At 38.7% G+C, this 14,791-nt stretch overlaps 1 protein-coding gene across 1 annotated transcript in view; it reads right to left on the bottom strand.

Moving 5' to 3' along the window:
• cubn (cubilin (intrinsic factor-cobalamin receptor)) overlaps nt 1-14,791 on the bottom strand; it is a 49,192-nt gene that overhangs the window by 20,668 nt on the left and 13,733 nt on the right. The window contains exons 19-38 of the mRNA XM_047599723.1: nt 14,403-14,578; nt 12,880-13,045; nt 12,554-12,779; nt 11,905-12,035; nt 10,359-10,548; nt 9,716-9,876; nt 9,088-9,272; nt 8,487-8,643; nt 7,661-7,848; nt 6,829-6,988; nt 5,875-6,056; nt 5,018-5,186; nt 4,568-4,749; nt 3,873-4,029; nt 3,145-3,261; nt 2,914-3,027; nt 2,374-2,502; nt 2,155-2,287; nt 1,215-1,420; nt 876-1,057 (exon numbers count right to left, since the gene is read on the bottom strand). Coding sequence (XP_047455679.1) covers nt 876-1,057; nt 1,215-1,420; nt 2,155-2,287; nt 2,374-2,502; nt 2,914-3,027; nt 3,145-3,261; nt 3,873-4,029; nt 4,568-4,749; nt 5,018-5,186; nt 5,875-6,056; nt 6,829-6,988; nt 7,661-7,848; nt 8,487-8,643; nt 9,088-9,272; nt 9,716-9,876; nt 10,359-10,548; nt 11,905-12,035; nt 12,554-12,779; nt 12,880-13,045; nt 14,403-14,578 — 3,311 coding nt within the window. The remainder of the gene's footprint in view (nt 1-875; nt 1,058-1,214; nt 1,421-2,154; nt 2,288-2,373; nt 2,503-2,913; nt 3,028-3,144; nt 3,262-3,872; nt 4,030-4,567; nt 4,750-5,017; nt 5,187-5,874; nt 6,057-6,828; nt 6,989-7,660; nt 7,849-8,486; nt 8,644-9,087; nt 9,273-9,715; nt 9,877-10,358; nt 10,549-11,904; nt 12,036-12,553; nt 12,780-12,879; nt 13,046-14,402; nt 14,579-14,791) is intronic.

Raw genomic sequence — 14,791 nt, 5'->3', positions numbered from 1 at the left:
CCAGATTATGCAGTATATTCTATACTGACTGAAACATTGAAACAATTCACTAAAAATAAAAGAATAATGGAGACACGACACTGAAAAGGATAGCAAATATTGTGAGAAATGGAGATCAAGATCCTGAATATTTGCTTTGACTGGAGAGCAGTGAATTTTTTAATACATACATGGTTCGACTAAGCACCTAATTCTCTTCCTTTTCTTGTTTGGAAAAGGACACAGAAAAATATGTTTTGCTTGGGATATTTCTGCTCAAGTTAACCTTTCAAAGAATAATCCACCTGTCCATTTTTAATTTGGCAAAAGACACGAAATTAAGGTGTGCATGGAGGAATCACCAGGATACAATTACATACACATGAGTATTTGAAGTTGTTTTACAGGATTTGTTTTTTTAATGACACAAAAATGCAGCAAACACATTAATTATCTGAGAAAGAGAAAATTTCACTCACACTCAGTATTTGTCCCAAATTAATTTATTGCAATGAGCCATTTGATGTTAAACAACAAGATGATTAAAACCACTAAGAATTATGGTGTTCCTGGATAACAGGCTGCAAAACAAATCTAGGATTATTTTACACGAGAAAAATAACCATAGATTTTTTTACAGGACGACTATACAATATATGGATACAAAAATATCAGAACTTTAATAAAAAGGAGCGAATTACAAACACAAAGATCTATTTTTGTTTGATGACGGAGCCCCGTCATGCCCTTGTTAATGCAGTGAAGCTTCCCCCCAATAACTATACATGGATACAGCTGGAAAGGAAGATGATTGTATCTGCTGTGACTGCATACACACACACACAGACAGACACACACACACACACACACACACACACACACACACACAGACTTACTTTCAGATGGTCGTAGTAGCAGTTCAACAGGTCCTCTATGTCAATGACCAAGAAGCGTATCTGGATGAACTTGTCTCCATCCACTGTTATGGTCCAGCGGTAGTTGGCGTTGTTGGGATACGGCCTGGGATAAAGTGGGGAAGCTATCTGACCAGACTCCCCAGTCACGTCGACACCGTACACTGAGGAAAAGAACGATTACAGTATATAATTAATTCATAGACTTTACCTCTTGAGCTCAACTCTTAATTTTCCTATTGATGATTGTCTCATAGTAACAATAACAGTATAATTAAATTACAGAAGGTTGGAGAATCGTATTCAGCCGAAGACACTCACGGTGTGAGAAAGTAGCTCTGAATCCTGCTCCGCTCGTTGTTGAATCAGAGATAAATTTAACCCAGAGGATGTGAGCGGTCAAGGAGGTGTAGTTGGAGGGAAGTGTCTCTCCACAGAAGCGACCGACCAGAGGCCCGGTGGAGTTGCCTTCTCTGATTTCCAGGTAGTCGTTGACACAGTCGGGGCCCCCTTGGAGGTGAAACATGCTGAACGAAACAAAAGAAGAATGTTATAGATATAAAGGTTCCTCTTAATACTACACGACTACTACAACATTATACAAGCCAAATATTTATGGTTGTCAACAAACACTGATCTGTGATAAATATTCTAATTCAAAGTTCCCTTAATAGGTCAAATTAGCTAGACAATTACTGGAACGACTGAAAGATGATATGATATAAGTTGATAATCTTATCTCCCAATTCACAACCTTACTTCCTCTAGCGCAAACTGTCTGTAAACAAATTTATTGTACACCATATTATACATTTATAAAGTAGATAGATAAAGTCTTCTCAAAACTTCTTCCAAACATATATCTGATGTGTATAAACAGACTTGTGTATATGTACATAATTACTGGCTTACTTTTGTATATTTTACATATGCTTTATACATTCATTATTTTATATGGATACTGAATTTTCCTGATGGATATAGTGTATATCTGTGTTTCATGCAATCAATCATTCGTTTTTATGTACAGGTCAAACCATTTTACCCTCCCAATGATGCATTTGTTGCTCACACATTCCAAACAACTGGTGCTTGAAGTTGTATCATGTGTTGGAGATACTGAAGGGCTGAAACGCCAACAATCTGGTTTGTTGACACCCTGCTCTAATTTTGCCAATGCGACCATAAGAAACCGACGTGTTACACTTGAATTTAGATCATTTCAACACGCTCCCAACGTCAAGGATTCAAACGGACTCACATGAACGAGAGCTGGACGCGGTTTCCCGGGGAGCTACTGATGATCCACACACACTCGACGTTAGGCGGATAAGCATCTGGAAAGTTGGGGCTGTTGAACGCACCATTCTCCATCACCATTTGTCCTCCGCAACCTACGCAGATGAGAAGAAGAATAATGTTTCCTGGATGTCCTGTCAGGACCAGCGTGTATGCATGAGACTATAACGAGGTGTCTTACTGGAGGTGGACGCCGAGTACGTAGCTCTGAATCCTCTTTTGGAGACGGAAGCGTCAGATAGGAAGTTCACTACCAAAGAGTTGCTGAATGATGTCACTGGGTGAGGTATTTCAGAGCCACAGTATCGCCCTAATAAAATTAAACAGATAGAAATTATATTATTAGAAAGACGAGGACGCGGCCATTTATTTCAAGAATATATGGTTAATTATACCTATGATAGAAATTCATTCATTTATTCATTCATTACTGAGTAGTGCATTGTTATCACAGCGATATCATCACCTTCTTTGTCATATTTCTTGGAAAAAAATATTTTTAATAATATCATATATTCAATATTTGGTTCAGTTTTTTTTTCTGAAAACTTATTTTGTTTATATTGAATTACTGGGGCCATTATTTTAAGACGAAAGACTGAATACAATATTTTTAACAACAATCTCTATTCTTAACCTGGTTCCCCTAAATGTGACAAATTTATTTCCCTACAATATGGGCAATGATGCAAGTACACCCACTCATATGCAGTTTATCTACCTATAGAAGGCGCCTGGTAGTTGTCGCCATCAAGGATCTGGACGGCATCGTGTGAGCAGTTGGAGTTGAGCCTCTCTAACTCAAAGTCAGTGAATGACAAGGTCACATGGTTGACTGACCACATTAAAAAAAAAAAAAAAAGACAAGTCAGTGATTAAACATTTTGTACTTAACAACAAATACGAAACGATGAGCGAATCCAGACTGAGGACCTTGACTGAGGCAACTCACATGGTTCCTGTGCTCTGATAATCCAGCTACAGTTCTGATTGTGTGGGTACACTGCTGGGTACCGCGGCGATGCAATAGCGCCACCAATGTCATCTGTTGTGATGGTTGCACCGCAAGCTGTTGGATTGAAAAAAAAAAAAGGAAAAAGTTACACAGTCAGTCTTGTTTGTTAGTTGTTGCAACACCAATCAGGCTAAACATTATGACTTCACTTTTATTGTGTATGTCTCTGGCTGGTGCCATCAAGGAGTGTCATAGCTATGGGGTGGGGGTGTCTGGTCTGGTCTGGTCTAGGTGGGTGCTACATGTCTAAGTAACATCCTCATGAATGAATGAATGTAAGGTTCAAAAGTTTCCCACTTCTCCTCTCAATGGTCATAATGTTGTGGCTCATTGTGTGTATACCTACAACAAGACTTATATGTGCAGAAGATCTGAATAAGACAAGTGTTTTTTTGTTGTGATGTAAAACTGAATCGATCAGGCACAGTGCCCAATAATAATAATACCTCAAAAGAATTATTAATTTATTTGTACGTCTTTGGTTTTATGGTCAAAATGTGCTTTTCAAAAATGTTTCTCAAATAATTTCTTGATATATAAATTAATCTGTCTTAATCTGTATCTGAAGGAATTTTAACATTCAATTTATTATGGCAAGAGAGTGTGAGGGGTGGATTGGTGGATTTAATATCACCCAAGGGTTCGACTGTTTAAAGACGACCCACCTTCAGAGAAGCGAGCACTGAAGCCGCGGTGATTCCGACTGGAGTCTGAACGGAAGCGAACGTAGATGATGTTCTGGGTGGAGGTGATGGCCGGAGGAATAGTGGTTCCACAGATGTGGCCGAGCAGAGGGGCAGACGAGCTTGGTCCATCGTAAATCTAGAGACGGAGAGACTGGTTTCAACAAAGCTACGTAGCTTTCAAACATGGCAGAATGAAAGTCTAGGTGGTACTCGTTGGTCTGCATGTTCCACGAGTCCTTATGAGACATTTCTGCAACTACAGTTTTTTGATTGGAGCCCCTAACCCCTGAACTGGTCCCCGGGCTCCTTGTAAGGCTGTTTATATTTCTGAGTTGTTAAGTGCAGAGAACAAATTCCTTCCATGTGCATCTATATTTGATCAGTATAGTTGATTTACAACTACATGTAGTGGGTTTGGTGTAGTTGGAAAAGTGTGACTAAATTTTCAAAACACATGCTCTTATTTAGTGTGCCATATACTTAATATGTGCCATATACTTGATAATTAATAGCTGGAATAGCATCATAATTACTGGTTTTTATTAAAACATAGAACACTTTATGCCAGGGTCTCCAACGCTCTGATTATTGGAGCACATCCTCCCCCATTATTTTAAATGCACAATGTGTTTGACCTCATTAAGTGCCATCATTAACTTGAATCAGTTACTCACAGACACATAGTCATAGATGCAGCTGCTGGAAAATTCAATGTCCAGGTCCGTGAAGTTAAAGAGGACACGGTGGCTGGGATCCACAGAGATGACCCATGAACAGTCCACATTGTTGGGGTAGCTGCTGGGATACGAAGGAGAATGGATCTCCCCCGATGGAGCCGTGACTGGGCCTCCACAGCCTGCAGGAAGAAAGACGAGGGTTATTAAGAGGGTTGGTAAAAAAACAAAACATGGATGAAGCCCATGTGGATGTGCAAAAAAAACTGCAGTTCATCGAGTGGCCACTTGAGGCTGTCTCCAAAAGGGAGCAAATCCCCACAGACCCACATATTAAACTTTACTGCCTGGTACCAGAGCGATTTTAGTCTCAATAGTTGGGTTTATTTCACTGTCACTGGTGTATTTAATATTGTGATGTAGTATTCTAAGTCATAGTGACGAACCCACCTCCTTGGGCTTCAACCCAACTGGCATTAAATCCACGGCCGCTGACGTAGGCATCAGATACGAAGCGAATTGTGAGTAGGTTGCCCGTGCTTGAGACCTGCATTGGGCTGGATGTTGTGGTGCAGAGTTTGGCCAGCTGAGGGGCTGAGAGGTCGGGGCCTCCATGCACCTGAGGGAAAGTCAAACGTTATTAGTGACAACTTTATATTTGGTAACTTCAGTGCATTTTAAATTGCGTCCCTGTGCTTCTCATTGAGGTTTAGAAGTGGTTTTCATTCAGCCAATCAGAGAAGACCAAGGAAACATCCTCAGGTCAACTCAGGATCTAATGTGGTCTACAAGGTCCACATCTGCATGAACGCTGAACATAACTGACTCAATAGGTACCACAAAGAAGAGGCTGAATGTTTCTGTCTAATGCAATAATGTGTATGAATCAGATCTTATGTTCTAATTACCTAAAATACATGTTTACACCACTTAAAGGCGAGGTACCATATATGGATTTTCTACATGAAATTAAAAAAAAAAAAGTAAAATAAAAAGTAAAAATGTTTTCTCATACTCTATAATAATAGTAGCAATTTATAATTTAAAGTATTTCAAAGAGCGTCCTTTAAAGCATTAAGACTAGAAACATTAATCTCAGACTTTCAAAAAGATATGCATCATTATAAATTCATTAAAAATGCATCAGTTAGATACATTTATACAGTTAGACATTATTATTTTCCAAATTGTCGTATTTCTTAACATATCAGATTTATTTCAACTCGTGCAGTTAAATTCAGGAAAGCTTTCTTTCTCTTCATTTATAAACTTGCTTCCTTGTTTTTAGTCACTGGTTCATATCTTACTTCCAGGACGTCGTAGCGGCAGTCTTGGTGGTACTCAACGTCAAACTCATGGATAGTGAGTGTAATACTGGTGCCAGCTGCTGTGGTGAGGTACCAGATACACTCTGTGTTGTCTGGGTACCTGCTCGGGTAGCCGGGGCTGCTGACAGAGCCACTGGGGCCAGAGAGATCCCCACCACAACCTGCAGAAAGAGACGCAGAAGCATTAAGTCACTGAATCATCTGTTTCAAATCGTTTGTTATCTGAAATCTGAAGTGCACCAGTTAATTCTGTACTATACTAATTTAATACATTTAATACAACTGCTTAAAATGTTATTAATCTGGTGAGTGATACAGGGGCGTCACTAGGTTTTAAGGACAGGGGAGGCCTAGCCCCCAGGAGATGCACAGGATGTAAGCAAATGTAATGTGTGAGCACAATGTTTCACAAACAGCTAACAAAGACTGGAGATTTATTCATTCATACATCATGTGAATGAGTCACCCCAAAGATAAAAGAAGAAAGTGCACACTTAACTAGAGAAACAACCAGGACCATGCATTTCAGACTAACTAGGTAGCTAAGTAGCCGTGCTCTTTTAGAGCTGGAATGTATCTTTTAAGACTTTTCTCAATGAGGGATCATTTGGTTCATTAATTACATGGGACTTTCTGCTGTTAGCTAACTTTCTTAAAAAACGTTCTTATATTCATCCTTATCAGCTCTGCGTGATTCAAAGGTACACACATGCTGCAGGTATCGAGTGCAGCAGTTCCCACGGAAAACATGGGCTGGATTATCAGTTTACATATGTGTGCTGTACTTGTCAATTCACAGCATGAAAGCCCTTGAAACATCGCACCACTGATAACGCTGTTTTTTTGCATCGTATTTCATTCACTCATTGAGGATTGTCATTTGTAATGTACAGATCTCTGTCTGAAATGATCCTGCTGATCCTTCCGTCTTACCGTTGTGGTACCACATCATCTGGAAGCCAGGCATCGACAGAGTGGAGTCTGCTCTGAACACCATGGTGAGGGCTGAGCTTGTGGTGCTGTTGGCTGGTGGGGGGGTGTTTCCACAGAATGTCCCAATCAGAGGAGAGTTCACGTTTGGCCCATTATAGAGCTAGGCCGGTAACAATGCGAGAAAGTGGTGTTAGTTCAGAGTATGATAGACAGTCACAAAAAAAAAAAAATATACCTGTACTTTTTGAACTCACAAAAACAGCAGGTTATAATAAACTATATAAAGCAACAGAAGAAACTGTGTGATGCTACAATGCTAAAAGAAACATGGCACAATAAACTAAATATGTCAGTATTTCTAATACCTGTGGATACGATACAATATGGTACGATACGATACAAAACAATACGATACAATATGGTACGATATGATACGAAACAATACAATATGATACAATACAAAACAATACAATACGATACGATACAATATGAAACAATACGATACGAAACAATACAATACAATACGATATGATACGATACAATACGATACAACGGTACGATACGATACGATACGATACGATACGATACGATACGATACGATACGATACGATACGATACGAAACAATACGATATGTTACGAAACAATATGATACAATACGATATGACTTTTTATTCATCCCACAGTGGGAAAATTTTGTGTTGCCACAGCAGACAACAGTTTAAGGAAAGTGCATACAGGACATATATATGAAATAACAAATAGAAAATGTAATACAATCGAAGTTGTACGTATGTAAGTCTTCATGCAATGATATGAGTGGGCTGAGAGTACCTTAACATAGTCAAAGTTACAGGTGGTGCTGAATTCCAGACTGAAGGCAGTGAACGTGTAGTTGATCCTGTTTCCATTGGTGGTCTGGATGGTCCAGCTGCACATGGAGCTGACTGGGTAGTTTTGGGGATAGTTAAGTGACTCGATCACTCCATCGTGTCGACCTGAGATTAATATGTTTTCGCATTCTGAAAAGATACAAGAGCAGAACAAAATGACTTTCATTAGTTTCGTACCATTAACCTACATTAAATAATTACGTAACTGGTTTGCAAACAAAGTACACTATTAGTTCTCCCATTAATCCACTAAGATCCCTATTTTCTTTGGAGGATACAGGTAGGTTAAGAAAAACCTTAAGTAAGTTGACACACTTGGACTGAAGATCGCTGCAGGATATGCACAAAAATGTGCATTCAGATTTTGCTGTGGGAGGTGCTATCAGTGTTTTATTCATTACTAGATTGTTTAATTAATTTTCATCTATGCTGTTTAGGTAAATAAATATTTTATATCCTGCTTGTGTTCATTTTGGAGTTTAGACCACTTGAAATTAAAACTAGTAGTGATCACTACAACAGATTTTGGTAAAAGAAATGATAAATCTATTAATATTTCACAGCTGAATCCTGTTTACAAGAGGAAATGTTGGTGCTAAATGAAGAAGATTTACTTGAGCCACACAGGATAAATGTCCTGGAGCTGCAAAAATATAAAATGCACCGTATAATGCAAATCACATTTAGTATTTTCGGACAATGTGCAATATCCTGTATGCCAGTATGTGTATGGTATGTGTGTGTGTGTGTATATACTGTGTTCATACTGGTGATGTAGGACGCCAGGAAGCCTCCAGTGTTGACGCTGCTGTCTGTGCGGAGTTTGACAAAGAGCTCATTGCTGGAAGAGTTGATGGGTCTGGGTATCACATTGCCACACAGTTTGGCCAGTTCTGGAGCGCTGCTGCTGTTACCATCGTTCACCTGAACACACAAACACACATAAGGGAAATTTAATAAAATGCATTTCCATCCTGCGTTAATAACAGATTATTTATTGATATTGATTGCAATATTAAAATTCACTTAAAATCTTTTTTCCTAATGAGATCAAATATCTGTTGAGACCTGGGCTACAGTGGCATCATCATTAACATGAAAACATAAAATCAGAATTGCATAACTCAGAAAAATACACCATGTTCAATGCAGCAGGATAAGAGCATCTAAAAGTCGTCTTTCTCAATTTAGTTCGTAACAAAATTGCACAAATTGCAGCGTATCCTCAGAACGGAGACTTTATTTTCCACATTTCAAGTTTAAATAAAGAGGATAAATACGTAGGAACCATGGCAAGAATGGATTCATAAATAGTCAGTTCACTTTTGAAGTGAGTAAGAGATCCACAGGTTGTGACAGTATACTCACGGCCAGGTAGTCATATGAGCATCTGGTGCTGGTGGACTCCAGGTGGAACTCAGAGAAGGAGAGCAGGAGCTGGCTGCCCTGGCTGGTCCTGATGTTCCAGTAGCACTCAGCGTTAGGGTGGTAGGGCAGGGGGTAGTTAGGAGAGGAAAATGCTCCTGATGCTGTTGTCAACGTTCCACCACAACCTTGTAAAAAATAGATGAAGTGAGGCAAATGTTAAATATTCATTACAGATTATATTTATAATGTTATATTTTTTTTCTATTTTTTTTTTTGAGTGTGTGCAGTGAGGTCAGCTTGCAATTTGTGTATTGTGCAGTTAGTGTGGTATGCGTTGATGTGTTATGCATGTTCTTATTCAAAAATCAATAAAAAAGGATGCATAGGTGGGAGTGCACAAACTAATCACATAATCACAAAAGAGGGTAAATACAGACAGGAAGTACAGACAAATTAAAGAAACAACAGGAAAGAGAATTTCAAAACGAAAGTGTAATGAAAGAGACACGGATGTAATCCTCTGAAAATCCATGAGATGGCAGTAAAACACTTACTTGTACTTTCTCTTGGTCTAACCTAACTAGCCTGACTAAAATGTGAACAATGAACATGATAAGACAATACTCACCAGTTTGTGTTCCATCCCAGTGTGCGGTGAAGCCACGACGCGTGATCGTGGCATCGGAGCGGAATCGAATCCACAGGCGGTTGCTATGGGACACCAGGACTGGAGGTTTCTGATCAGAGCAGAACTTGCCAATGAGGGGAGATGTCTCATATCCACCGTCCCTTCACAAGACAAGGTAAAAAATGTCAACGGTCTTGCCAAGTCCTTAAAACTCATTAAAATAACAACTACAACTCATGGCTGATGATACAAGTCAGACGTTTCTATTTTCTATTCTCACTCATCTGGAAACACCTCCTTGAAAGATGGCGTCATATTCTATAGATTAAAGTTACCTTCTAGGAGCAGGAAAGAAATGGAGAGAAATACGAGCAAAACATTTCATTTACTTGAAAAGTACTTTTTCATTTTTATTCTGATATTTGAGTTTTTTTTTTTTCGCAGTTGAAGATTTAGTTTTTTCACTTTCAGATCGTTCTTTTTCATTGTTTCATTTTTCAAAGTTCAAGATACAGATTTGACCTTTGAATCAACCATTTTATTTCAAGTTAATGACGCCTTTGGCCTGAATTTGGGCCTCAACCTCTTTATTCCATGACCAAAAACCACAGACTAAACAAAAGTGCCAAACCTTAGGACCTACCGGATCTCCACAAAGTCAAATGAGCAAGAAGGAGTGGAGCCCTCCAGCTCGAAATCAGTGAAGTTCAGCATAATCTGCCTGTTGATCTGGACGATGATCTTGAAGATGCAGTCTCTACTGGTGGGGTAGTTGTCGGGGTAGTTGGGTGAACTGAGGGACCCTGTAGGAGTGGTGAAGGTCTGACCACAGTCTGAAGAGACAGAAGGGTTTAGAAATAAGTAACATCTAAATAGTTTAGCAGCTGTGATATAACTACTTTAGTACAAGTGAATTGACATCTAAACTTACACTTCATTTTAGGTGCAGCAAAACCAGAAAAAGAAGCAGTTACATTGGATTAATACGCAGTTACTTTACTCATCCATTCCACCTTTTATGCAACAGTTGCAAACACAAAACTTAAAATGAACATTACTCACTTATTTTTAAATTTTTTCCATGTTTATTTAATATCTGCTATGTTTCTGCCATTCAGATTACATTGCAGCATCAGCAGATGGCTACATCATGCTGTCATTGTCATCATCAAATATATCCCTAACAATTTAGTTACAGGTGGGACTCAATCAGTTTTTAGATTTTTTTTCTCTTGTTAGTTGTTGCTGTTGTTTTGTTGTTTTGTTGTTGTTGTACAGTAAAATAAACCTCCTGAGACCCTGCGTCCTCATTTGGGGACATTAAGCTTTAGGTTTATTCTGCTTCATTTAAACCCGTTGTCCTCGTTAGTGGACTGCCATCTAGTGGTAGCAAAGTGTCAATACACTAGTTGGTAAAAACATGATAGCGGTCGTTTCATCGGGTTCATTCTACAGACGATCACAGGACAAAACTCCATCAAACTCTACGGTTGAAACGTATTTATTTATACTTATTAATGTTTCTAGCTTGATACGACCCACAAATTTAACAAATTTTATCAAAAGCGACGAGCTACAACCTTGCTAATTAGCGAGTACTCAATCGAGGACATTTATAGTTGGCAATTGGTTTTGCGTGTACATATATTAAAATAAACTGTTTCATATTTTTGTCACACATTGGTGACTTTATTATAATATAAATAATGAAGTAATCCCAGTGTCCACATATGAGGACATTGTTCTTTTTCAAAAACTACAACTTCCTGTTGAAAGATAATGCTTAGTTTTTTTTTGTTTTGTGTTGTTTTGTTTTTTTGTTTTAGGTCCTACTGATCCCAAATACCTTGAAGAAATTAAAAATGCATAGCAAACAAAAGCTTGGGTCTGCAAATAAGACAGCAACAAAAAGAGAGAGAGAGAGAAACAAAAAAATATAAAGGTACAAATCACCGTCTACAAATTTAGAAGAAATTAAAATGAATGGAAGAACATTTTATGCAAAATCTTGAAGAAAAAATAGAATAGAAAAATAAACAGAAATGAATTATACATATACATTATTAAATTCAATATGTAGATGTTAACAGATGCTTTAAAAAGTTACAATTCTTGGTGGGAGAATGACAACATATATTTGAAGTTAAAGCCTATAATAGAAAATGAGCTTCTGAAATGTTCAAGTTCACCTGTGGTGGCATTGAAGGAGATGTAGTTGGCAGAGAAACCCTCCGTGGACGAACTCGTGTCGGACACAAACAACACGGTCAGCACGTTGTCAGTGCTGGTGATTGACGGAGGCACCGAACGCCCACAGTACCTGCACGAACAAGCCACAACACACACTGTAATCACAATGAATGTAACGAATATAACGGTGCCACAGGACCAGTATCACAAGCACGAAGCTCCACAGCCTGAAAACTGAACTGGTTCCAAGGTGGATGTGAGAAGACTAAGGGGTAAAAGATGCACTGATGAGGATGACGATGATAATTATGATAAACTAACAAAGACAAGGAAGAAGCAAGCAGTACTTCTGGCAGCAATGTTGGGATGGAAATAACGTGTTTGACCTAGATTGTGCCCCTAATATCTGAAGTGCCACGAGTTAATGCAAAGTGAGGAATTCTTCCTCAAATAACCACAACTATAGAGGAAACTCTGGATTCACAGTTTCAGTTTTAGTTTCAACAATCATCCCACAGTCATCACATTTTACCCCTATTCCCATTAACCGACGCTCCTGACCTGTATCTGACTGATTTTGTGCCACATAATCGTGTGATTGGATAATTGCAAGAATGCAATAGAGCTGCGTGAGCGGTAAACGCGTACCTGCCGATCTTGTTTCCGGTCTCCACGGTGCCGTTGTCGTAGACCTCCAGGTAGTCAAAGTAACAGTTGACGTGATACTCCAGGTTGAATGAGTCAAACGTCAGGCGGATCAGGTTGCCAGGGGGAACATTGATGTACCAGGTACAACTGGCTCCGTGGGGGTAGTTGTTGGGGTGGCCAGGGCTGGTAATAGTGCCTGAAGGGCTGGTCAGGGTGTCACCACAGCCTAACACAGGGCCGTAAAAAGCAAATATGTTCAGACAAATTTAAAACGTTTGACTTTTTATCATTATTAAGGAATTATATTGGTGTATGATATATCTCACCCTCTAAGGCAGAGTCGTAGGCTGCTTCAAAACCAAGATTGCTGACAGAGGAGTCCGTCCTGAATCTGATGTACATGGATCTTTGACTGGACTGGAGCATGGGGGGGATCTCAGTGCCACAAAACGTCCCCAGCAACGGAGAGCTAGACATGGAGCCATCCCTGACCTGAAATAAAAACATGTACCAGTAAAAATGATTCAGTGTTACGGCTCCACACCATGAATATGACTGTGATTTTGTGTATTTGGTACATATGTAACACAAGATGATGAGCAAAAAATGGGTTATGTATGGAAGATATTAGTAAGATGATGTGTTTTTATTTATTTTTCTCTTAATATAAGTATCTCCATACAAAAAAAAAGAGATGACATAACTCTATAAGCCAAAGAAATGTGATCTCACATACAGATTGTTCTTCCAAAATGTCTTTTTTAGAGGTCTCTTTGCTTGTTTTATTAAAGGTTTGGTAATCTCAGCCCCAACAGCTCAACCGACACGAACAAAACCACCTGCATTCACTGCTGAAGCACCAAACACAACCACAGCTTTTTGCAGTGTGATCATGCAACACCCTGGACACATAGACGAGCTGCTACTCATCCAGCATCCTCTTGCATAAGATGAGTTTTGCCTCGGTGATTCAGAAACAAAACACCATTTAGAATAATTGGCAAGAAAGGAAAAAGAAAAAGTGCCATCTGTTAATTTGTGGAGAAAGTAGCCATGAAGAGTAAAGTTACGAGTTAATTTCCTCTGTTTTCTCAAGATCTCGAGTTAATTAATTTGTTATCTTGGGAAAACTCTGTTTTCTCAAGATCGAGTTATTTATCTAATTGTCTTGGGAAAAAATGAGCTCCATTTTCTCAAGATCTTGAATTAATTAACGAGTTAATTCCTGAGATAACGAGATAACAAGTTATTTATCTCGTTATTGAGATCTATTATATATTTATATCATATTTTATATATTAAATATTTAGATTTTTCTTTTCTTTTTTTTAAATCAATGATGGTGGAAGGAGGAGAGACTACAGATTTGGTTACAGATCTTCTTAGGAAGACATTTTCATTGCAGACTTTGGAGAAAAGATCACCCAACCCCAGAGCTAGCTAGCTAGCTAACCTGACCCAGCTCTGAGGAAAACTCTAAATTGTTTCATAAGTTCTGGTGAGTAATATGAATTATATTTAAATCTCTTGTGTATATTTTTGGAGACTTCATTGTTCTAAGCGAGTTACTCGCTTTAGTAATGGTTTTCATCTCCCTATGTACGATGCAATGTCCTGTTTATAGGAATCATGTTATAATGATCATATTAAGAGGTGTTATGAATAAGGTTGGAGGTCATTGAAGGCCTATGTGGAAAATGCACAGTATATATGTTTTATTGTACATTATTAAAGAGTGTATGTGTATGTATGTAGGAGAAAGATTATGTGGTGTGACTATGTTTCTTTTCTTATACTTTATATTATGTTTATGATTTTTATATTTACACTAATGCGTGAAATAGTTTACCTCAACAAAGTCGAAACGACAGGAGCCTCCTTCGATGTCAAATGACAGGAAGTTGAGGGTGACCACAAATCCCTCTGGCTGGTTGATGACCCACTCACAGACTTTGTTGTGGGGATAAGCGTTGGGGTGGTAGGGAGAGCGTATCTGTCCAGTCCCAGATAAAATACCTCCACAAGCTGGAAACAGAGAACAGACAGACAGAGAGGTTAGAGGTGGCCACATGTCAATGTTCGTGGACCATTTGTTATTTGTAGGGATCATTGTTGAGTCCAGTTGGCACATTTTTCCCAGTCTCGCTGTATTTTGTACTACATTTGATGTCAGTGCATACCCTCTATATTATACCCATCACTTCTTTATTCTTTTCTGTTAAGACAGAAGTTGGATTC

The sequence above is a fragment of the Mugil cephalus genome, chromosome 11 (genome assembly GCF_022458985.1).
Source record: "Mugil cephalus isolate CIBA_MC_2020 chromosome 11, CIBA_Mcephalus_1.1, whole genome shotgun sequence".
Taxonomy (NCBI): domain Eukaryota; kingdom Metazoa; phylum Chordata; class Actinopteri; order Mugiliformes; family Mugilidae; genus Mugil; species Mugil cephalus.
The sequence above is the reverse complement of the archived record's forward strand: the minus strand, read 5'-3'. Positions and strand labels throughout refer to the sequence as shown.